The sequence below is a fragment of the Sphaerodactylus townsendi genome, linkage group LG13, assembly GCF_021028975.2.
Source record: "Sphaerodactylus townsendi isolate TG3544 linkage group LG13, MPM_Stown_v2.3, whole genome shotgun sequence".
In the NCBI taxonomy this organism is placed as follows: domain Eukaryota; kingdom Metazoa; phylum Chordata; class Lepidosauria; order Squamata; family Sphaerodactylidae; genus Sphaerodactylus; species Sphaerodactylus townsendi.
Genome location: NC_059437.1, coordinates 37,971,055 through 37,993,572, shown reverse-complemented (window position 1 = coordinate 37,993,572; position 22,518 = coordinate 37,971,055). Strand labels below are relative to the sequence as shown.

At 48.6% G+C, this 22,518-nt stretch overlaps 1 protein-coding gene across 1 annotated transcript; it reads right to left on the bottom strand.

Annotated features, from left to right (window-relative positions):
* Positions 1–3,926: 3,926 nt before the first annotated feature.
* NEFH (neurofilament heavy chain) lies at positions 3,927–20,977 on the bottom strand. Its single transcript, XM_048514310.1, has 4 exons — positions 20,071–20,977; positions 9,646–9,845; positions 8,478–8,602; positions 3,927–6,514 (listed from the first exon to the last, which is right to left on the bottom strand). The coding sequence occupies exons 1-4, from the start codon at positions 20,939–20,941 to the stop codon at positions 4,837–4,839; spliced, it is 2,874 nt and encodes a 957-aa protein (XP_048370267.1). The 5' UTR covers positions 20,942–20,977; the 3' UTR covers positions 3,927–4,836.
* Positions 20,978–22,518: the final 1,541 nt, after the last annotated feature.

Genomic DNA, 22,518 nt, shown 5'->3' with positions numbered 1-22,518 from the left:
GTCTCTCAAATCACCCTTTGCTTGATGGAGAGCTGGGGGGTGGGCAGGGCAGACTGTCTCCTTTCCCACCTTCAAAAATGTACTTCCCGACTTCCTTTTCTGTCAAGTCAGCTGGCCCCCTGCCATCAAAGAACGCGAGAAGGGAAGTCTGCATTGCAGCTTCCATTAGGACACTATTTTTAGCCCCATGTCTGACTGACTTTGGTACATGCAGCAGGAAGAGGCGGCTGGATTGCAGGCAGCCCTGGTGTGGGGGCTGGGGGAACAACAGAAGTCAGATGAGAATGGCTGGGGTGGGAAACCCAGTGTGCTTTGTGGGAAGCCAGCAAAAGCCAGGCCACCGGCTGGCTGTTTTAAAAGGCTGACACTTTGCTGTGCCTTCCACATCTCTCTACTGGTGAAGAGGAGTTAAGCCAGAGATTCTCATCGGCGGGGCTGTTGAAGCGTTTCTACAGTCATTTTGCTCAGCACCTGAAGCCCCTCTTGCCTGTTATACATAATTTTCACCACAACCTTCCAGTCGCATCTCCAAATCAGAGACTGAGGAAAGAAGGATATCGGCAACACTTCACTACATTTTATTCTTCCGGAATCTGGATTTTTTTTGTTCAGCGTGCATTCCTGCAAAAAGTGGAGTCAGAATTTATATCCCACCTTTCTGCTCCAAAGAACTCCCAAGCTGGCCCATACAAAGCCTCAATACAATACAAATATAAAATCCTATCACAATATGACACATAACTATTAAACTCTCCATCCTGACTTGGGTAGGCCGATCTTGTCAAACTGGGGAACTAAGCTGGGTCAACCCTGGCTGGTGTTTGGAAGGGAGGGCCCCCCCCCCCCCCCCGGGAAGTTGAAGGTCACGACACAGAAGCAGACAATGCCAAACCACCTTTCTTGGTCTCCTAAACCCTACAAGATCATTATGAGCATGGCTGTGACTTGATGGTGCTTTCCACCACCAACAAAATCTCCCCAGCGAGAGAGAACAGTTCCTTTTAAGAGCCGCAACAGTCAAGGCTGAGCAGGGGGAAAAATTCAACCTAGATAGAAAAGTCTCCTGGCAAAATAAGACTACTCAGAGAATGCAGTTGCTGTGGGTGAACTCGTCACTAATTGTGTGGGAGTCCAGACTTCTCTTCCACCTTGCAGTCTGCAAATACCTAAATGCCTTGCCAAAATTTCATGTGTACTTATTTGCACGTGCAGAGAGCCTGCTACAGTCCAACATACTGTCCCAGTGAGTTTTGCTAGCTCTTGGGTTAGGCGTCAGCCCTCCAAAGAAGTAACCTTCATCTCTTAACCTTTCCTAGGATTCTGGGAGTCTTGGATTACACCTGGGTAGTAAATTTCACCTGTGCAGCACGTGTAAAGGTAGCTGAAGCATTTTTTTGGTGGAGGGAGGAAAGACACTTCATGCCTCCCACTTGGAGGAAGAGATTTGCAAACATTCCCTTTCTGGCTGTGTCAGAGCCTTGGACTACCTGTGGATCAAATCTTGGGAACCTGGTTCAGTTGAAGCACCTTTACAATTCTGATACCTCCTTACGGAAGGGAAACCCAGGACGAAATTGGAAACAAGACCACTTATAGCTGTGTTGGTCTGAAGATAAACGTTAGAAACAAGGTACAAATACCTTGACATCAGGACCAAGCAAAATATCACAAGACAGGGTGCAAGATTTTGATTTTTCCAGGGCTCTTCATCAGGCAGTTATAAATGTTAAGAGATTGTGCACACAGTGTGTAACAGACTTCCCTCTGCGATACACCTCTGAAGATGCCAGATGCAGGCGAAACGTTAGGAACAAGATCCACCAGACCACGACCACACAGCCCGGAAAACCCACCACAACCATGTGCAATACTTGTTTTTTGGGGAACCAACTGGAGGCACACTTTAGTTCCTCTGTTTTGAAGGAGAGATGAACCCATTCTCCACCCCACTTTGCCCCCCATTCAGGCTTTTTTCAGACCTTTGTACTAAATGTCAGGTCTCTGGTACATCAGAGAATATCTAAAGAATGTTTATGACCTTCAGGAGTGATTGAATGACTGAATCAGTCTGGGCCAAATATAGGTGCATAATTTATAACTAATCAGCGCTTTGGCTGGCAGGCTTCGTGCAGGTGGCAGAACTGGCATCATATTTTATGTACACCATGAATGCACGGTTGATTATCCCTATGGAGCTGAGGCATGAATGGAGTCCAGGAGAGGGGGGGGAATGGCACTCCATGAAGAGCAAAGAGTTGGTCTTAATTGTACCTTGCAGGTAGCTAATCAAAAAAAGGGACTTGTGCTGCTTTCTTGAAAGCATACCAGCTCACTCTTAGAAAGGGAGGTGTCATTATCAATCAGGGATTCATTAATAAAAACTGAGGATACAAAGAAGGACAGGCTTGGACTTGGTGCCAGGAATTTTAGGCTGGAACAGGTAATGTGAGACATGAGCTCGGGAAGCATACATTAGACTTGAGCAGTGGGGATAATGGAGCCCACGATGCAAAAGCAATTTAATGGTTCACTTTGTATGTAAGACGTGGAGGGGAAGCAGCAGGGGGCCATCTTGAATATGGGCCAAGGCTCTGGCTCTGTCAAAACTTGTAACGCCTCTGCTGAATTGTCAAGAAAGGACTGTGTGGTGCCCTTTCCAGAGTGGGAGCAACAATTAAGAAGAGGAGGAGTTTGGATTTATCCCCCACCTTTCTTTCCTGTAAGGAGACTCAAGGTGGTTTACAAGCTCCTTTCCTTTCCCCACCATCAACAGATACCTTGTGAGGTAGGTGGGGCTGAGAGAGTTCTGAGAGAATTTAGCTAGCCCAAGGTGACCCAGCATAATGCCACACAGCGCACCTTCCAAAGCAGCCATTTTCTGCAGGAGCAATGGAATAAATGCTTTATTGGACAAGTGATTCATGTAGTCTGGGAGATCAGTTGCAATTCCAGGAGATCTTCAGCCCCCTTGGAGCCTGGCAACCCAAAGCACTGTTACTCCCACTTGGAGCCCGGCAACCCTAAGCACTATTACTCCCACTTGGATCCTGACATTCCTAAGCACTATTACTCCCACTTGGAGCCCGGCAACCCTAAGCACTGTTCTCCCACTTGGAGCCCGGTAACCCTAAGCATTGTTACTCCCATTTGGAGCCCGGTAACCGTAAGCACTATTATTCCCACTTGGAGCCTGACAATCCTAAGCACTATTACTCCCATCTGGGGCGGTGCTGAGGCTAAAAAAAGGGCTTGCTTAGAAAACGTCCATGCCTCTCTTGGGTCAATTAATTCCATATATTGAACCAGCTTTCTGTGACATAAACAATATAAAGCACCAAGGAGACACTACCTCCAAAGCAGAACGTTCAGCCAAGCTCTCCTTTGCTTGTCCTTGCAATACTGGAAAAGCCACCAACGTAACAAAAATGCCAGATGACTCAAGAAAGAAGGCTGCATCAGGGAAGGAGAGAGAGCGATTCTGACTGAGACTACAGAAGGGGGGGAACAGGAGGCTGTTTTGGGCAGACTTCAGAGCTCATCATAGAGGAGAAAGTGGGAAGAAGGCAGATATCTAAATAGGCCTGTGGATGCACAGTTGTGACACTCTCCTTATCAAGCAGTTTGGTTGCTTTAAACCTAAGATCGTTGCTCTCCAGTCCTCAGTATTGCTACAGTTATGCCCTTCTATTTATTCTTTAGTTGGACAAGTGATTTATTCAAGTACTGGGAAAGGAGGAGAAAAGGGGATGAGAAGGCAGCGGGGCATCAGGAAACTGGGGGCAAAAAAAAGAGAAGGGCTTAGAGGCATGAACATCCAGGCGGTTTCAGGTATCTCACTTCCATTTCTCCGCCCCTCCTTGGCTGCTTTTGAATTTTTGTGGCAATTCGTGTCCTGAAATGAAGATCACAACATGGAGGAGACAGGCAGCATTTTGTAAGCATTTTTATTTGCTCATATTGCACAAAAGCAATTGGAAGTGAACTTTTGAGTGAGTCACCATAGTGCACTTCTCCTGGTGTGTACAAGTTTGTACATGATTGTATACAGAGGGCATGTTCACCTGCAAACTGAGACCAGTTTCAAACTGGTTTACCTGGTCTGTCTCCCTCCCAAACAATTCTGAGAATGGTCATGCCTGAACCAAAAAGCACAAGGCTGTCTGGTGAGAGGACATTTCAGCACACTCTCCCAGCTATATTTCCCAGAGTCCCTTGAGATTGGGGGGGAGGAGTCAAGACCAGGAAACCTTTTCCAACCCCATATCAGCTTGCAGCGTAGGGATGCCCAGAACCTTCTTCCTCCTGAGTCTAGCTAGGGATGAAGCCGTCAAGTGAGGATGACAAAGGGTTGTGTGTATGTGATGAAGACAAGGCATTTCAGATCGTTTTGGAATTCTCTAGCCTACTGTACATCTTCCAAAGCTTAACTTTTTTCCAGCTCTACATTCATTTATTGCATTCGACCCTAGGTTGCCCATTAGGTAAATAAATGCACTTATTTGAAAAGGGCAGTCAAGTTTTGCTCTGAGATCTCCCCCCACCCCTGTAAATAATTCAAGTGTTTAAATGTGGCATTCTGCGTATATCACATTCTGCTACAGAAGCTATCATAACATAACCGAACCCCCCTTCGGTGGGGAGATTCGTTTCATTGCTTGGTTAGGGTTTTTTTATTTTTCTTTCACATAAACATATTGCTAACATGCCTTGGTGAGAGAGGGACGGCTGCTCACCAAAGCAAAGTCTGGTCTTTGGAGGGCAACGGGTGGCAGCCCTGGGGCAGGGAGACCCTCCGCAGGACCTCAAGAGGGGCCATCATGCATCTCTGGGGCCTCTTCACTTCTCACTCTTTGCTTTTGCAGCCGGCTCCACTTTCTCTGTGGCTTTGCTATCTTTAGGGTCTGTACTGGAGGACTTTTCCACTTTCTCTGTCTTGGGTTTGGCTGGCTTGGGGGCTTCCTTTGCAGGCTCTGGTTTGGGCGTCTCCTTGGAGTCTTTGCTGGGTTCCTTCTTGGCCTCTTCTTTGCTTGGCTCCTTTTTAGCCTCTTCTTTAGACTTGGCTTCAGCTTTGGGTTTCTCTTCCTGTTCCTTTTTGGGCTCCTTCTTGGGTTCTTCTTTCTTCTCTTCTGTCTTTGGTTTCTCAGATCCCTTCTCAGCTGGCTTGCTTGGTTCCTTGGTCTTTGTATCTTTCTCCTGAGGTTCTGGCTCAGGTTCTTTTTTTGTTGCTTTCTCTTCTTTCTTAGGCTCTTCTTTGGGTTTTGTTGCTGGTTTGGTGGGTTCCTTCTCTCTGGGCTCTTCAGCTTTAGCAGCTGCCTCCTTCTTCTTCTCCTCAGGGGCAGGTTTCTCAGGCTTGGTGTCTTTCTTGTGGTCACCTTTGTCCTCTGTTTTGGCCTTCTTCTCCTCCTCCACTGTCTTAACTTCAGGCTTCTGCACCTGCTTGGCTGTGGTTTCCTTCTTGGGTTCCTCTTCTTCCTTGCTTGCTTTCTTCTCTTCCGTTTTTGCTTTTGCTGGAGCTTTCTCCTCTTCTTTCTCTTTTTCTTTCTCTACTTTCTTGTCTGCCTTTGCATCCTTCTGAGGTGGCTTAGCTGGTTCCTTTTGTGGGGTTGCCTCCTTTTCTGGTGTTTTGGCCTTTTCCTTTGTGGGTGACTTGACCTTCTCTGGAGGCTTGGCCTCCTCCTTTGATGGAGACTTGACTTTCTGTGGAGGCTTGGCCTCCTCCTTTGATGGAGACTTGACCTTCCTTGGAGACTTGGCCTCCTCCTTTGTAGGGGATGCTGCCTTCTCTGGAGATTTCACCACCAGGGACTTGCCCTTCTCTGAAGACTTGCCTCCTTCCTTGGTAGGAGATGCAACCTTTGGTGGGGACTTGGCTGCTTCTTTGGTGGGGGATGGAACCTTCTCAGGAGACTTGACTGCTGGAGTCTTCGCCTCTTCCTTGGTTGGGGACTTCACTTTGGCAGGGGATTTGGCCTCCTCCTTTGTGGGAGAGGAAGGCTTTGCTGGGGATTTCGCTGCAGGAGATTTGGCTTTTTCCTTCTCTGGGGACTTCAGTTTGTCTGGAGATTTGACTGCTGCTGCTTTCTCTGCAGGCTCTTGTTCTGGGGATGTAGCTGCTTCTGCTGAAGGGGACTCTTTGCCTTTCTCTGGAGATGCAGCCCCTTCCTCCTCCTCACCTTCAGTTTCTTCCTGCTCCTCTTTTTCTTCTTCTTCTTCCTCCTCTTCTTCTTTATCTTCCTCTCCTCCTTCCTCCTCTCCTTCCTCTTCCACCTCTTCTTCTTCCTCTTCTTCTTTTTTCTCACCATCTTCCTCAGTGACCTCTTCAGTTACTTGGATTTCCTCAGTCTGCTCTTCCACAATCACCGTCTCCTTCTCTGACTTCTCCACCACTTTTATCTTCTCTTCGCTTTTGACCTTGATATGGGTGGAAATGCTAGGAGCTTTGGGGAGGGCTTCAGGGAAAGGAAATGGTCCCAATCCGGCTCCGATGCGGCACTCCTCTCCTTCCAAAAGCTTCCTGTTTCAAAGATGGGTGGTAGAGAAAAAGAAAGTCAGAACTAGTTTTTGAGTGAGTCATACGGTCACACTGCAAAAAACAAAACAAAACAGATGGGCAGGAAACTCATTTTTAAAAATTACTTCTAATTTAAACTCTAAGATCTGATGAAGAATGTATTTATTCATGTGCTTCATTTATACCTCAGTGGGGACTCTACGTGGCTTCCCCATTCTGCATTTTATTCTCACAGCAACCCTTTGAGGTAAGTTAGGCTGAAAGTATGAGACTAGCTCAGAGGTCTGCAACCTGCAGCTCTCCAGATGTTCATGGACTACAATTCTCATCAGCCCCTGCCAGCATGGCCAATTGGCAGGGGCTGTTGGGAATTGTAGTTCATGAACATCTGGAGAGCTGCAGGTTGCAGACCCCTAGACTAGCTCAAGGCTACCCAATATGCTTCCATGGCAAGGCAGGGATTTCAATTTGAGTCTCCCAGATCCTAGTCTGATCCCATTACACCATGCTGCCTTTGATTAACAAAATAATGGGATTGCCCCAATACAATTAGCAATAAAATAGATCTATGTCTAAATGTGATCCACAATTTACTTTTTGAATTGTCACACTGTGAATGGCAATGTAGTTCTATCAAAAATAGAGAGACAGATTGCATAAAGAGGTCTGCAACCTGCGGCTCTCCAGATGTTCATGGACTACAATTCCCATCAGTCCCTGCCAGCATATGTATATGTATATGTCATTGCAAATGCAGTGGTAAAGGCTGAAACTCATTGGCTAAGCCAGGGGTCTGCAACCTGCAGCTCTCCAGATGTTCATGGACTACAAATCCCATCTGCCCCTGCCAATTGGCCATGCTGGCAGGGGCTAATGGGAATTGTAATCCATGAACATCTGAAGAGCCGCAGGTTGCAGACCCCTGGGCTAAGCTAACAGATTGCCAAATGTTTTGTCACCCAGTTTCTTTGAGGGAGGGGAAGACTGTCAGTTTGGCTGAGATCAGACATACAGGCAGCACGAGGAATGGGAGCAGGAGGACCCAGAATGAAAGGAAGACAAGGGGAACAAAGCTCAGAGTCAGGGAGGATGAAAGAAGGTGTGATGAGCAGGAAATGGACTGAGGAGGAACCTCTTGGGAGGTGAGAATGAAAAGAAGGGAGGAAGCAAGCAGTGTTGGGAAGGCAGACCAAGAGTAAAGGTTATAGAATTAGACAAGCAGCAGCCCGAAAGCAACAGCTGGTTGATAAGTGGCAGTGGAGGAAGCATGATTGGGAGAACTCTGCAAAGCAGGGACGAGGCCTCACCCACCCTGCAGAAAAAAAAGGAGAGAGGGGTCATAGGGTTGGATTCCATGGGGAAATCTCACTAACAAGAGAGGGTGCCATTTTTGCTGATTGCCCCTCCCACTGCAGGCTCTCACTCTACCCTCACACTCCACCTTTAAATGCCTTCCACAAGTGGAGATTTAGCACAGGATGTAAGCAAAGGGTTGCAAGACCCCAAAAGGATAATTCGACTGGTTATGGCTTGTACTGCCACAGTAGCATTGTAACCTAGCAACCCCAGGCAAGTAACAAGGGCCAGAAAGGAGGCAAGAAGGATTTGCTTCTCATAAGGATTCGGATTAGCCAGCCACCTATGACTGTAGGAGTCTAAATGATTTCCATTATCCATAATAATAAGTATAGTCATCGTTGTATTATTTGAAGTTAGGACAGTTCTCACAGCTGATGCAGCTAAAAGATTGTTTTTCTTTAACACCTTCCCCAAATTCTCCTTTGGATAAAGACCAACAAGGATTGTCTGAATAAAAGAGTAGAAATCTGAATTCAGAGCAAAGAATCTTAAGGACAAGGGTTGTGGTACAAGAATGACTAATTTGGGCAAGTTGCCAAGGCCAACACTTAAACAGGCTGAGAAGATGGGAATGTCAAGAGCCGGGTCATTGGTGTATGAAGGGTACCTGTATGCAGCGATCTCTATATCCAGGGCCATTTTGACATTGAGCAGATCTTGGTATTCCCGGAGCTGGGCTGCCATCTCCCACTTGGTATTCCTCAGTTCATTGTCCAGCTGTGCAATTGACTCCTATGAAAGGGAAACAGAAGTGTTCTGGTTTTGGGAGGGTACCCATGTTCGTCTACAGTAGAAGAGCTGCATTTTGAGTCTGGTAGCTCCTTAGATAACAAAATTTGAGAGGCAAAGCTTCCTTCATCAGATTCGAAAGCTTATATCCCCCAAATCTTGTTAGTTTCTAAGATGTTGCTACTACACTGGAATCTACAATGGTTTTGTTCATCTTTTGCCTAGTTCCAGACTTGATGGCTCAAAGGCAGATCTGGCCCTGAAACAATTGAATCTGACAGTCAGGGCTGTTCGACAGTGGAATGCACTACCTCAGAGAGTGGTGGACTCTCCCTTCTTTGGAGGTTTTTTAAAGAGAAGTTGGATGGCCATCTGTCAGGAGTGCTTTGATTGTATGTTCCTCCATGGTGGGGGGTTGGACTTGATGGCCCTTGAGGTCTCTTTCAACTCTATGATTCTATGACCTTTTGTGGGCTTTTCCAACCTTAACCAAGCGATCTTTAAATGTGAGTCAAGTCGGAATGACCCCAGCCAACAAATAATAAGCACAATCGAAATAAATAAAGCATCTTTTGCATCACCGCTTGCTGCATCTTGGCTTGAACTTACAATATTTGCCTACCATGTTTCTCCAAAAATAAGACAGTGTCTTATATTAATTTTTGCTCCCAAAGATGCACTATGTCTTATTTTCAGGGGATGCCTTAGTTTTCCGCTCCACAGCTGCATGCTCTGGTGTTCTGTTTGACGGGCATGCTTCCAAACAAAAACTTTGCTATGTCTTACTTTCAGGGGATGTTTTATATTTAGCACTTCAGCACTTCTTATTTTCAGAGAAACAGGGTATAAACGAAACCTACAAAATTTGTCTATAAATATTTGATGTTAAGTAATAAATATGATATGCAGAGTCTCAGGAATGAATGGAGTAAGGAGTTACATCACATTTTGCAAGAACAATGGGATATGGCCTCCAAGGTTATACCTGAAATCTCTATAGATCTTAAGTTGTGAACCTCAGCAACCTTTGGAGTAAGAAGAGTTACCTGATAAGACAGGACGTCAACATGATGGCGATCTTCCATGTCAATCCTCTGCCTCTCCAAAGACTCCTTGGTCCCTTTCATAGTTTCAAGCTCAGTAGTTTTGGATTGAAGGTGTCGCCGATATTCGGAAATCTCTTCCTGGGCTGTGCGGATAGCATCCGTATTCACTTTGGCAGCTTCTGACAGCTTGTCCAGTCTTACTGATGGGAGAACAAGGGGATTGGAGGAGAAAGAGAGTGTCAATAACAAATATAAGAGGCCTTCAAGATCAGACCAAAGGCTCCTCTAGTCCAGTTTGGCTGTTTCTATCACTGGCTGATGGGCAGATGCTTCCTGGACATCCAAAAGATTGTAAAGGCATCAACATTCCTCCATCCTCCAACATATGGTATTTTGCCTCTGAAAATGGGGGTATTCCTTAGCTGTTGTCATTACTAATCCTGCAGAGAGCTTTCCTCTAGCATACCAGCACAGATTATCTAATTCAGGGTTTAATATTAGCCAAGTCATTAATAATAACAAGAGAGTCTCTGAGCATCTGCATAATGTTTCCTAACCTTGACTTGGAGGTGAGGATTCCAGTTAGGAAACAATTTTGTTTCTGGTGAATGGAAAGTAAAATAAAATTTCAGAACTTTTGGGGGGAAGGACTATATAATGCAATGCTAAACAGAGTTAATCCCATCTAAGTCACCTATGGATTGATAAGGATCTAAGTCAGTTTAGGATTGCACAGTCCATGTTGTTAAGCATTGCATGGTTCTGTTCATATGGTTTTCTCACTATTATTACTGTTTCTTCCAATGTCTCTGAAAAAGATCCTTTTGAATTGATATTCATTGAGTTATATTCACTCTTCACCTTGTATTAGCATAGAATCAACAGTAAAGAAACATCCAGCAACAGTTAATCAGATAAAATGCAGTCATTTTAAAATAGTCCCCAAAAATAAAGCAACTGTATCAGTAACATCAGGATTATGGTCCTCTAATAAGAAACGTATGGCACATTTGGAGTTTTGGATATTCCTTGACGATAACAGAGTGTGAGTTAATCAAGATTGTACATCAGCATGTATTCCAATTTGAGACGACCCAATTATTCAGTCTGGTTAGTAAGAATTTAGCATAAATTTTCCCGGTACTGATAGTAGACTAATTGGCCTGTAGTTTTCTGGAGCAAGATGGTCACCTTTTTTGAAAATAGGGACTATTATAGCCTTTGTCCAGGCCTCTGGGATTAAGCCAGTTTTATTGATTGTTGTAAAAAGGGAGGCCAAAAGTAGGGCCCACCAATCCACATGCTTTTTAAATATCTCAGGTGGTAATGCATCGGGGCCTGGCGCCTTGCCTGGCTTAAGTTGTTTAATCATAGACGTTACTTCTGTTGGGGTGACTGTAGGCCAGTCCATGGGAATGTCATGGCTTGAGTTGTAAGGCCATACTCTTCAGCACTAAAAGTGTTCTTATAATGCTGGTACCAGGCCTCAATTGAGATGCCAGCAGACAAGTTGTTATTAATCCTAGAGCTACTGGACACTATTTTCCAGAAAGACCTGGTGTCATTGGAATTGGTGGCCTGGATGAGTTTTCCCACTCTGCATTGATAATGGACATTTTAATGTCCTTTAGCCGCTGGGTAGGCCGTTTTTTAATTGAAAAATATGTATCTGGAATGGAAGGCTCATTATCAGCTCTCTGCTGTAAATACAGGGCTCTAAGTTGTTGTTTCAGATGTTGACATTCCTGGTCGAAGGCATCTGCCTGGGGTCTTTTTACTTTCTTTGGCTGATGGGTGATGTTAACTGCGCATAAGGCATTAATGTGCTGTACTAACTCTTCATATAGGCTCAGCAATGAGTCGGGAGACTCATCAGCATATAAATTGCAGTCTAAAAGAATATGAGGCAGGGAATCAAGAGAGTCGCAATGACAATATCTTTGTTACTTTGGAACTTGTTGGTATCTTCTTATTGTCCCGTTGAGTTATATAATAAATTTGGTTTGGAGCATTTCTTTGAGGCTTTGCCCATGTTATTTTCTTTAATCAGTTCACCCATATTTGTTTACTTCAGCATATTTGTATCCTGCAAGGAACTCAAGGTAGTATGTATCATTCTCCCTCCTCTATTTTATGCTCACAGCTTGTGAAGAAGGTTAAGTTGAAAGTGACTGACCCAAGGTCACCCAACAAGGTTCATGGGACAGTGGGAACTTGAACCTGAGGCCCCATCCGCACATGCAAAGTAATGCACTTTCAGCCCACTTTCACAATTGTTTGCAAATGGATTTTGCTCTTCCGCACAGCTGCAAAGTGCATTGCAAGTGGATTGAAAGTGCATTATTCTGCATGTGTGGAATTTATATCCCCCCTTTCTCTCCTGCAAGGAGACTCAAAGGGGCTTACAATCTCCCCCCCCCCACAACTACTAATGCCTACACCGCACTGATTTTATGCTCTAATCTTTTCAAATATAAGCAAGATTTTGAATGAGTAATATCTTCTAGGCACATCGCTCTTTGCTTCCATAGTTGTGCACTCTTACTTAGAGAAAAAAAAACATTCCATATTCTTCTCTCTAAGCAAGACACAAGCAATTATCGTCTAAGGCCGTGGTGGCGAACCTTTGGCACTCCAGATGTTATGGACTACAATTCCCATCAGCCCCTTCCAGCATGGCCAATTGGCCATGCTGGCAAGGGCTGGTGGGAATTGTAGTCCATAACATCTGGAGTGCCAAAGGTTCGCCACCACTGGTCTAAGGTATTTTATCATCATGCTAAATTAAAGCAAGGCAAGTTGTTAGTCTTGCAAGCAGTAGGAGAAGGAGGGAAATACAAGTGATGTGCAGAGGTGGGTTAGCATTTGATGGACAAGAGGCAGCTGTTCAGAGCAGGGCCTTCTCTGTGGCAGCACCACCCAGGAATTCTTTCTCAAGTGAAATCTACCTGTATAGCTGGCCTGTTCACTACTCATGCCTGGACAATTGCCTGGGATGTCAGTCTGTCCCAGAGTTAGCAGGGCACCAAACCAACCCTCCTGTGGAATCAAACACAGTTGGAGGCACTGTGCCAAAGCAGCTGGAGATGGACTCTTGTGGCTAGGTCTGGGATGAGATTGGGAGATGTGGCACTATGGCTAGCAGTAGCTGTGGTTGTCACCATTCTGCACTGATGCACCCAGGTGGTGGGTTGGGCCTTCCCCCATTGCCAGGTCTGGGATCAGTGGCAAACCACAGCCTTTGCCCCACTTAGAATGGCCTAAGTGGAGATGGCTTCCCTGCAGTGCTAAGAGTAGGGACAAAATAATTCACCTAGGGTGCCACACTGGTCCCATCCACTTGTTGACACAGTGTCAGACTATCCCAAATTTAATTAAATTAATTACATTCCACCCAGGTTTGTGGCTTTGAATTTTCCTTAATTTTTCTTGTACTGTGATATTTTAGGGACCATTGCATTAGAAGTGTGATTATTTTAATTGTGGCAGGTGTCTGGTAATTATGAAAAAGCATCTGAGCCAATTTAAAAATAAACTTGTTCTCAGAACATGTGGCAAAGTAGGCGTGTTTCCCTTTAACTACACAGGAGAGCGAGGCTGAGCTTTTGCAGGCTGCTACAGTCATGTATTTTGTAGGGAATACCACAAGTATTTTAACACAAACTGCCTTCCCAACCAATTGGATGGGTGTACAGTTTGTAGAAGAAGAAGAGTTTGGATTTATATCCCACCTTTCCCATAAGGAGACTCAAGGGAGCTTACAACCACCTTTCCCTTCCTCTCCCCACAACAGACACCTTGTGAGGAAGGTGGGGCTGAGAGAGTTCCAAAGAACTGTGACTAGCCCAATATCACCTAGCAGGAATGTAGGAGTGTGGAAACACATCTGGTTCACTGGATAAACCTCCGCCACTCAGGTAGAGTTGCCCCTTCCCCTTTTCCTTGCGACCCACCCCCCATGACCACCCCATGCAGCCCCCCTTGCGGTGCCCTTCCCGCCCCCTTCCCACATTTACCTTAGTTCCTTTTCTTTTTCTAGTACTTTTTCAGGCTGAAAAAAAGCAGCCTATTTACAGTTCAGGCTCAAAAACGGCCTGAGGAACTACAGTTCCCAGGAGACCTTGGGGCTCACAAGGTCTCCTGGGAAGTATAGTTCCTCAGGCAGTTTTGAGCCTGAACTGTGAAGAGGCTGCTTTTTTTCAGCCTGAAAAAGTACTAGAAAAAGAAAAGGAACTAAGGTAAATGTGGGAAGGGGGGCTGGGGGGGGCGCCGCGGGGTCCATGGGGGCGGAAAAAACACACTGCGCACCTGGCGCAGTTTGGCCCAGCTACGCTTCTGATCAAACCCGGTTCTCCAGATTAGAATCCACCTGCTATTACAATGAAAGAAATTGTCTCAACAAAATCAGCCAGGACAATAAAAAAAACTAAGAAGCAATTACTTAGGGTTATCCGGGAGTTCAGCTCAGCAGGTAACACGCCACCATCTTCCATCCTGCTATTAACCACTACACCATACTAGCTCCCTGGACAGCTGCCTTTCAGCACAAAACACAGCTGCAGAATCTACCTGGAGTACTTTGTATCCACAGTCCATTGTTAATCCATAACTAATAACATATTATAGTTTTTCATTATGTTATCGAGTGCCTTTACCCTCAGAATGGATTGCATGTGAATGGAGGAAATATGGATAGGAATCCTGTAAGACACAAGGTGTACCTGTTTATTCTAAACCTCCTTTTATTCCATAAATAGCAGCCAATCCCTCCTCTGGAAAAAAGTGAAAAGGTGTATACATGAGCACCATTGAGAACTTATGTGAAACCTCCCTCTAGTAAGTGTGGCGTGCACAGGGAAGCATTTACCCATTCTCAGCTGAGAGCCAGCATGGTATAGTGGTTAAGAGCAGGTGCACTCTAATCTGGAGGGCCAGGTTTGATTCCCCGCTCTGCCACTTGATCTATGGAGGCTTATCTGGCAAACTAGATTATCTTGTGCACTCCAACACATGCCACCTGGGTGACCTTGGGCTAGTCCAGGGGTAGGGAACCTGCGGCTCTCCAGATGTTCAGGAACTACAATTCCCATCAGCCCCTACCAGCATGGCCAATTGGCCATGCTGACAGAGGCTGATGGGAATTGTAGTTCCTGAACATCTGGAGAACCGCAGGTTCCCTACCCCTGGGCTAGTCACAGTTCTTTGGAGCTCTCTCAGCCCCACCCACCACGCAGGGTGTTTATTGTCGGGGTGGGGGGGGGAAGGGAAAGGAGTTTGTAAGCTCTGAGTCTCCTTACAGGAGAGAATGTGGGGATATAAATCCAACTCTCCTCCTCCTTCTAATAATGTTCTTTTAGTTTGTCCCATAAAACATAACAGGAATCCTTCACAGCAGAATCAGCTCCTTCTCCCCTTCACCTGGGGACTGGGGAGTTTAAATGGCCAGGGAGCAAGCTAAGCTGAGTGGCTAGTGTAGCAGTCCACCCAACCCCCACAGCACTGGCAGAAGTTCTGAGATGTGGCTCCGCTTGCTCCTACCTGCCAGTGGTCCACCAGGGAAGTGGTCCACCCTGTGCATAGCCCCAGCACAAGTTAAGAAATGAGAGAATGTCCCCCCAAACTTTTTTTAACAAACAGGTGATGAAGCCCTTTAAAGTGTTCTGGCCATTTGCATAAAAGTTAAAAACAAAACATGTTCCTCCCTCCTTGCAAATGGCAACGGGTGTAAATTAAACAAGGAGAAAAAGGGGAGCAACAAGGAATGATCTATGTAGGATGCAGCAGCCTGGCCAGTTCCTTTTTGGGATCTAAGACCTGCCCCTTTGTGATGTCATGTCCTGAGATGAAAGGGTAGCCCAGCCCCTTCTCTGGTATCTGCAAGATGACTCAGCAACCTGAACACCGTGGAGGCAAGTTCAAGGGGGTGGCTGTAACAGGGTTTCTATTAGATTTCTCCATCAAAAGGCTTTGGCTGCGCTTCGTTTTACCATATCTTAAATCTGCTTCTCTTATGTGTGTGAGTGTGTGTATGCTTGACTCAGTGTGTGTGCACTCTGCACCATTCATCTGCTCCTGCATATATTGCTACAAAACTAGACCTCTCTGTGTTATCCTCTCTCTCCACTCCTGCATATATTTTGTGTTTTACTCCCTGACTTTATCCTGCATTTATGACAGCTGGTACAAAAGCTGCCTCAGGCATTTGTAGGCATCTCATTCAGAATAATTCATCAGTTAATAAATTCACAGTGTAACTGAGGTGGGAGAAACATGGGTTTTAACTGGCATCCTACAGAAGAGTGATGATTGGTGTTAATGCATTGCTGTATTTAATCTACGAGCATGCATTAATTATGGGCTGCTATTGCTTTTCTAAGCATGTGATTTCCAACAACTTGCACAAAGATGAGGCAGGGTTTAGTTTTAATTGGCTCATTCATTACCTGCTAAAAATAAGCATTCCTTAATTTTTATAAATGAATTAGTTGAAAACAATGAATAAGTGGCTGTTTACATCTAATTCCTACCCTCAGCTCATGTCATATTTGTTTCATTTGGAAGGTTTTGTACAGCATTTGGCAGGGGCTCCAAAAATCCTGACTGGTATCAATTGCATTCCAAAAGTTCTCAACCAGTACATTTGTGTATCTGATTCTCAGGGGACACTTGCTGCAACCAACGGCAGTGGGGCCAAATCTAAGAGCCCATTTGTGATGGTACAAGGACAATTAACTTGCAGAACTTGCTGTTACAAGATGGCCATTGACTGTAAAGAGAGGTGGGTCACATTTCTGGGGTAGAATAGATCTATTTAGGGCTATTAATTAACCTTGAGGTCTGCCTTTAACAGTGCTTAGGACAAACAGCAAAGGCAGGCTGTCGTTTTTATGCCCTGCTTGTGACAACTATTGGAAACACAGGTCTACAAGGATCATAGATATGATCCAGCTTTTCTTATATTCTTGTCATTGCTTAATGCCTATTGCCTACCCCTTTAACATACTTAAACCTGTATCACATACAACTAGTGTGTGTAGTTGAAAAGGATGGGTTCTTCCGTTGCACGTTTGAGTGGATGCCTGAAAAGTCAGTTGAAGAATAACCACCTACCCACTTAGGTCAGGGGTGATTTTGTGAACCTTCAGAAAGATTATTTGGAAACCTGGAGCCCCTGTCCCAATGGTTAGTCCAGTGCAAAGATGCAGAGTGGAGACAAGGAGGGGGAAATAGGATAGCTCCTGCAGAAAGGTCAAAATATGACGGTGTGCAGCTTGCAGCTGAGGAAAATCTGCACCAGTCCCAGGCAGGGAAAAGAGGAGGAGGAAGCTAGAGATAGTCTGAATAATTTTGGAATGTAGTGTTCTTCTGGTGGAATGTATCACCAGTCTCTCTCTCCAGGGTAGGCGTGGGGCAGCCTTTTCTTACTGGGCTGCATATATAGGAGAGGAAGAGCTGCTTTTATACCCCATTTTTCTCTCTTAAATGAGTCCCAAAGCAGCTTTCAAGTATCTTCCCTCCCCCAAACAGACACCTTGTGAGGTAGGTGAGGCTGAGAGAGTTCTGGCAGAACCGTGACTGGCCCAAGGTCACCCAGCAGGCTCCTTGCAGAGGGGTGGGGGAATCGTATCCCAGTTCCCCAGATTGGGGGAGTGGAAAAATCAAATTCCTGTTCTCCAGATCTTAACCAATACACAGCACTGGGGAGTGGGGGTTAGTTCCCCTCCACCTTGTGGACAGTTACTGAAATGGTAAACTAGTTTTCACATTTTAACATATTCTTTGAAACTAGGTCATTTATAAAAACCAGACTTTCTAGTTGTCATGGTTTGGATCTTGACATTCGAGGGAGCTTGACATTTTTTAAAAAAGCTGCAGCTCTTGACAGCAATCGCTGGAGTAAAAAGAGGGCATCATCGCCATGGCTCCCTTAAGAATGGGATAATAAGGGGGTGGGGCGGGATAGATATCAACACTGAACATAAGTGCCGTGGAGATCCCCCGGAAATGAACAAGCCGCGTTGTCAATGCTCGTGAGCAGACGGATCGGCACCTTGGACAGCGCCAGTCCTTGTGGAGACGCTGGCAAGCGACCGGCCGCTAGTAGGCCCTGCTGCTCCCGCTAGTAGCAAAGAGAAAGGATTAGAATAACGCGAAGCGAATAAGGGCAGGGAGGAGGCTGGTCGCTGTGACGCGACTTGTCAGGACGTCAGGTGGGTTCGGGGAACTTTTCTGCTGCAGTCGCTGGCACTCGCCCATCTTGGGTGGGTGGGGACGGGCAAAGGGCTGTTTTCTGCATTCCCGGCTTCCGATTCGAATCGTGAGCAGCCGTGTGGACGCAGCAAGTCCAGAATCTGGAAACTCTGACTGAGAGCACATCAGGGTTTTGGGGAGGTTCTCCCCCTTTTATCCACTCTCATACACCAACACACACTAATTCGCCCTGCTTGGGTCTCTGGAGTGACTCAAATAGCGAAAGCATCTTGTAGACCCAAAGCAGCCGCAGACCGGCGCTTCTAGCAGCTGATCACCTGGCTTGGGCCAGCTCCCCCTGTCGCCTTCTGCAGCCGTTCCGGACGCCCCACCCTCCACCCCGTCTCTCTTGCTCCGCCTCTGTAACCAGCGCCAGCCGGTGAATGAATGAATCCCAGCCGGGACAGAGAAGGAAGGGGAGATCAAAGGAGTCAGTCACTCTGCGCCACCCCCAAACGACTGCAGCCTCCCACTCCGGCTCAAGTTGCGGCAGGAGGGAGGCCCTGACTCAGCAGAGAGAGGCTGAGACACGTGCTCCTTTCCAGACGGACCTCGCTTCTCCCCGCAGCCTCCCGCCGACCGCCAAGCGATTGAGATTTGCCCTTAGCCGTCTCTGCAGGACAACTGGGTCCGGGTCCGATTTCAGCGCCACCCCCCGCCATGCATCCGTCCCAATCAGCAAGACGCAGAGCCATTCACCTTCTCCCCCACCAGAAACCGTCAGCTGCCGACTACATCTGGCCTGCTCCTTGTAGCATCTCCTTTTCTCCGCAGGCTTGTGAAGGAGGAGGAGGAAGAAGAAGAGTTGGATTTATATCCCCCTTTCTCTCCTGTAAGGAGACTCAAAGGGGCATACAATCTCCTTTCCCTCTCCCTACCCCCACAACAAACACCCTGTGCGGTGGGTGGGGCTGAGAGAGCTCCGAAGAACTGTGACTAGCCCAAGGTCACCTGGCATGTGTTGGAGAGCACAAGCTAATCTGGTTCCCCAGATAAGCCTCCACAGCTCAAGTGGCAGAGAGGGGGATCAAACCCGCCTCTCCAAACCCGGATTAGAGTGCACCTGCTGTTAACCACTACACCACGCTGAAGGAAGGCATTTTTATTGCCTCTTGGCAGGGGCAAAACAACGCCTGTTCCCACCAGGTCCTCTGAACGCGCTTGTGGGCCAGAGATCATTTCCTGTCCCGGCGGTGGGGGCACCCGGACTCTCTGCTCTGGGTTCAAATGCACAGGTCTCTCCCACCCGCCCACCCCCCATTTTGATCTCTTTACTGAGCCGCCTCCTTTCTCTGCAGTTGCAAAGTCAGTCTTACCATTTATCTTCTTTTCTCCCCCGCCCCCGCCCCCGCCCCCGCCCACCTACCCCCGGCCCATTTCGCTCTTCTTTATTCTTTGCCATGGGAAGGAACTTTTCAGAATGTAAACTCGACTTCCTCGATCATCTCAGGCCCTCCCAGCCCTCAGGCCATCTCAGGAACCTCCCAGTCAGAGGGTCCTCACCCCTACTAGACTCCTTCAAGTAGGCTGGAGGGGGTGGCCTCGAACAGCCCGTTGCCCCCTTCCCTTCCATTCAAAAGGTGATATTTCCTCCGCTTCCAAGCGAGCCCTCTCTCCCCTGCATTGCGTTGATTTGTCCCGCAAGAGATACTCATCCCTTTTTGACCCAACTACACTTTTTTTTGCAGCGGGGCTGGAGCTTCAATCCCCCCCCCCCTCCCCGATGATACATGGGGCTGGGGGAAGGAACCAAGAGCTCATATACCAGTTGGCCACAACTGGGGGGGGGGGGGAGTGACAGGGGCAACATGCCTCGGGGAGAATCCTTCTTTGGGGGCGGAGTCTCGGCTCGGTTTTTTAAATAGGGATGCCACTCCCCCCGCCCGCACTGCAAAAGCGATCCTATGCAGCTGGAAGTTCCCACCTACCCGCATCTAGACACCCACGTTGGCGTCGGGGCCTGGAGAAAGAAGTGCCAGGGGGCGGGGGATTCTCAGCCATCTCCAACAGGGGGGGGGGAGGGGACGACACAGGAACCACGGGGGTTGGGGACCTCTTGCATGCGCCCTAAGAATTTGGACTGGGTGCTGCCCTTTCAAGGCGACTGGGAAGGAGAGCCCGGGCCACCCCCTCCCTCCCTCCCAGCTCTCCGGAGGCGCCTGAGCCCGGCCTTACCTCGGAACCACTCCTCGGACTGCAGAGTATTCTTGAAGGTGTGTCCCTCCATCTGGGCACGGATCTCCTTGAGGGCCGAGGTGACGTCGGCCTTGCAGGCGGACTCGAGGGTCACCTGGACCCCCCCGCCGCCGGCGCCCTGGATCTGGAGCAGCAGCTCGGCCACCTCGTCGTCGTGGCTGCGGCGCAGGAAGAGCCCCTCGTCGCGCAGCGCCTGCAACTTCTTCTCCAGCTCGCCCTTGGCCAGCAGCGCGTCGTCGGCGAACTTGGCGAGGGCGCGGGCGGCGGCGTCGGCCTCCTCGCGCTGCCGGGCCTCGTCGTCGAGGCGCTGCTTGAGGTGGGCCACGTCGTCGTCCAGGCGCTCCTGCTCGAGCTGCAGCTGCCCCTTCTCGGCGCCCAGCCGCACCAGGGCGCCGCGCATCTCGCGGATCTCGCGCTCGTACAGCTCTCCCAGCGCCGAGCGGCCGGCCTGTTGCTGGCGCAGCGCCGCCGCCTCGGCCTCCAGCTGCCGGTTGTGCAGCTCCAGCTGCCGCACCTTGTCGATGTAGCCGGCGAAGCGGTCGTTGAGCGCCTGCAGCACCTCCTTCTCGTTGCGGGCGCGCAGCTCGCCGTTCAGCGACGACTCCAGGCTCTCCGTCGACGAGCCCAGCTGGCTCAGCGCGCCCGGCCCCGCCGCCGACACCGCCCCCAGACGCCGGTAGCCCGTGGCCGTGGCCGTCGAGCCCCGCGACCACGACTGCGAGTGGAAGCCGCTGGAGGCCAGCGAGGCGCCCGAGCGAGACGCCGCATAGCGCCCGCCGCCGCCGCCGCCGCCGCCCGGCTCCTTGCGGTAGGCGCCGCCGAAGAACGGGTCCGCGCCGTAGCTCATCATGGTGCCGCCGTCGGAGCCGGAGGGCACTGCGGCAGGCCGGCCCGGGAGGAGGCTCTTATAAGCCGGCCCGACGGCCGACTTGCCGGGGCCGCCCCTTTGCCGGGAAAGGGGCGGGAGGAGGAGCCCCGGATCATCCCCACCCCTCACCCCTTGTCCGTCGGTGGCTTTGCCTCCCCACCCTCGGCAGCCGGCGAAGGAGCAGACCAGTCGCCTGGCCGAAAGAGTCTCGGGGCGACGGGGGGCAAAGCAGGGCACCGGGGATGGAAGCTCAGCTGCCCACCCCCCACCCCCGGAGAGAAGGGCTCCACCAGTCCCGGGCGACTCAGCGGCACCATCCCGGACCCAGTGAGAGCCTCCTGAACCCGCGGGAGCCCCAGGACGGCGCTGGAGGGAACCAAAGGCGCTTCTATCTGCCCCGCCCCCTTCCCTTGGCACCTCTGTTTCCAAAGGCAGTTTCTGGGAGACGCGAGTCAAGGCTGGCGCCAGGAAACCACCTCGGATCTAAACCGCCCCCCAGCCCCGTAGAGGAGGGGAGGGGACGGCGTCGGCTTTTGAAAGGTCCCGCGGCTCAGATCCGTGAGAAAAGAACAGCTCTCTTGCCTGGCTTGGGTGGGGGATGCTCTCGGCGTTTCCTGCTTGAATTGTTGAGCGGGTCCGTCCGGGGGCTGATCCCTGGATCAGTCAGAACTGAGATTTTGTCCTCCCCCAGGTACCAATTGAAAACGCGGCGATTGTGGAAGAACGTGGGCCAGTGACTGAATGGTAGAACATGAGCAAGACGGAGGAGGAGGAGTATGGATTTATACTACCCCCCTCCCTGTAAAGAGACTCAAAGTGGCTTACAAGTTCCTTTCCCTTTCTCGCCCCACAACAGACACCTTGTGAGGTAGTGGGGCTGAAAAAGTTCTGAGAGAACTGTGACTAGCCCAAGGTCACCCAGCAGGAATGTAGGAGTGCAGAAACACATCTGGTTCACCAGCTAAGCCTCTGCTCAAACCCGATTCTCCAGATTAGAACCTGCTCTTAACCACTACATCCCACTGGGGTTAAAGGAAAGGAAGAAGTAGGGAGGACCAAGAGGGAATTTCAACATGTTTCTCACATGTATTAAGATTGAGTGTGACTCCAAGGGGTTAAACCACAGAGACACAACATGCAGCCAACTGACCAAATCTGGCGGCTCAGGGAAGCAGTGGACTGAGATTTTAACCCCCAAAATGTTTTCAAGATGTTCAAGTCTAAATCTGCTTTAATTACATAATTAAACTGGGTTTTTGGAAAGATTTACTGACTTTGCCCAAATAGATATGAAGCAGTTTAGGTTTAAGTCACCTCCAGTGCTGGTTTGCCAAGTGTGGACTTTCCCTGCATTCTGACCTTCAATTATAAAGTTGCCAGATTGGATAGATTCAGGTCCATTCCACACATGCAGAATAAGGCACTTTCAATCCACTTTCAATCCACTTTGCAGCTGGATTTTACTGTGCGCAATAGCAAAATCCACTTGCAAACAATTACAAAAGTGGATTGAAAGTGCATTGTTCTGCATGTGCAGAAAGGACCTGAGATGAGTAGCT

Coding starts and splice junctions, on each gene's coding strand:
- NEFH (XM_048514310.1), bottom strand. CDS start 20,941: ATGATGAGCTACGGCGCGGACCCGTTCTTCGGCGGCGCCTACCGCAAG. Junction 9,846..20,070: donor GTCCGAGGAGTGGTTCCGAG/GTAAGGCCGGGC, acceptor TTCTCCCATCAG/TAAGACTGGACAAGCTGTCA. Junction 6,515..8,477: donor ATAGAGATCGCTGCATACAG/GTACCCTTCATA, acceptor TCTTTGAAACAG/GAAGCTTTTGGAAGGAGAGG.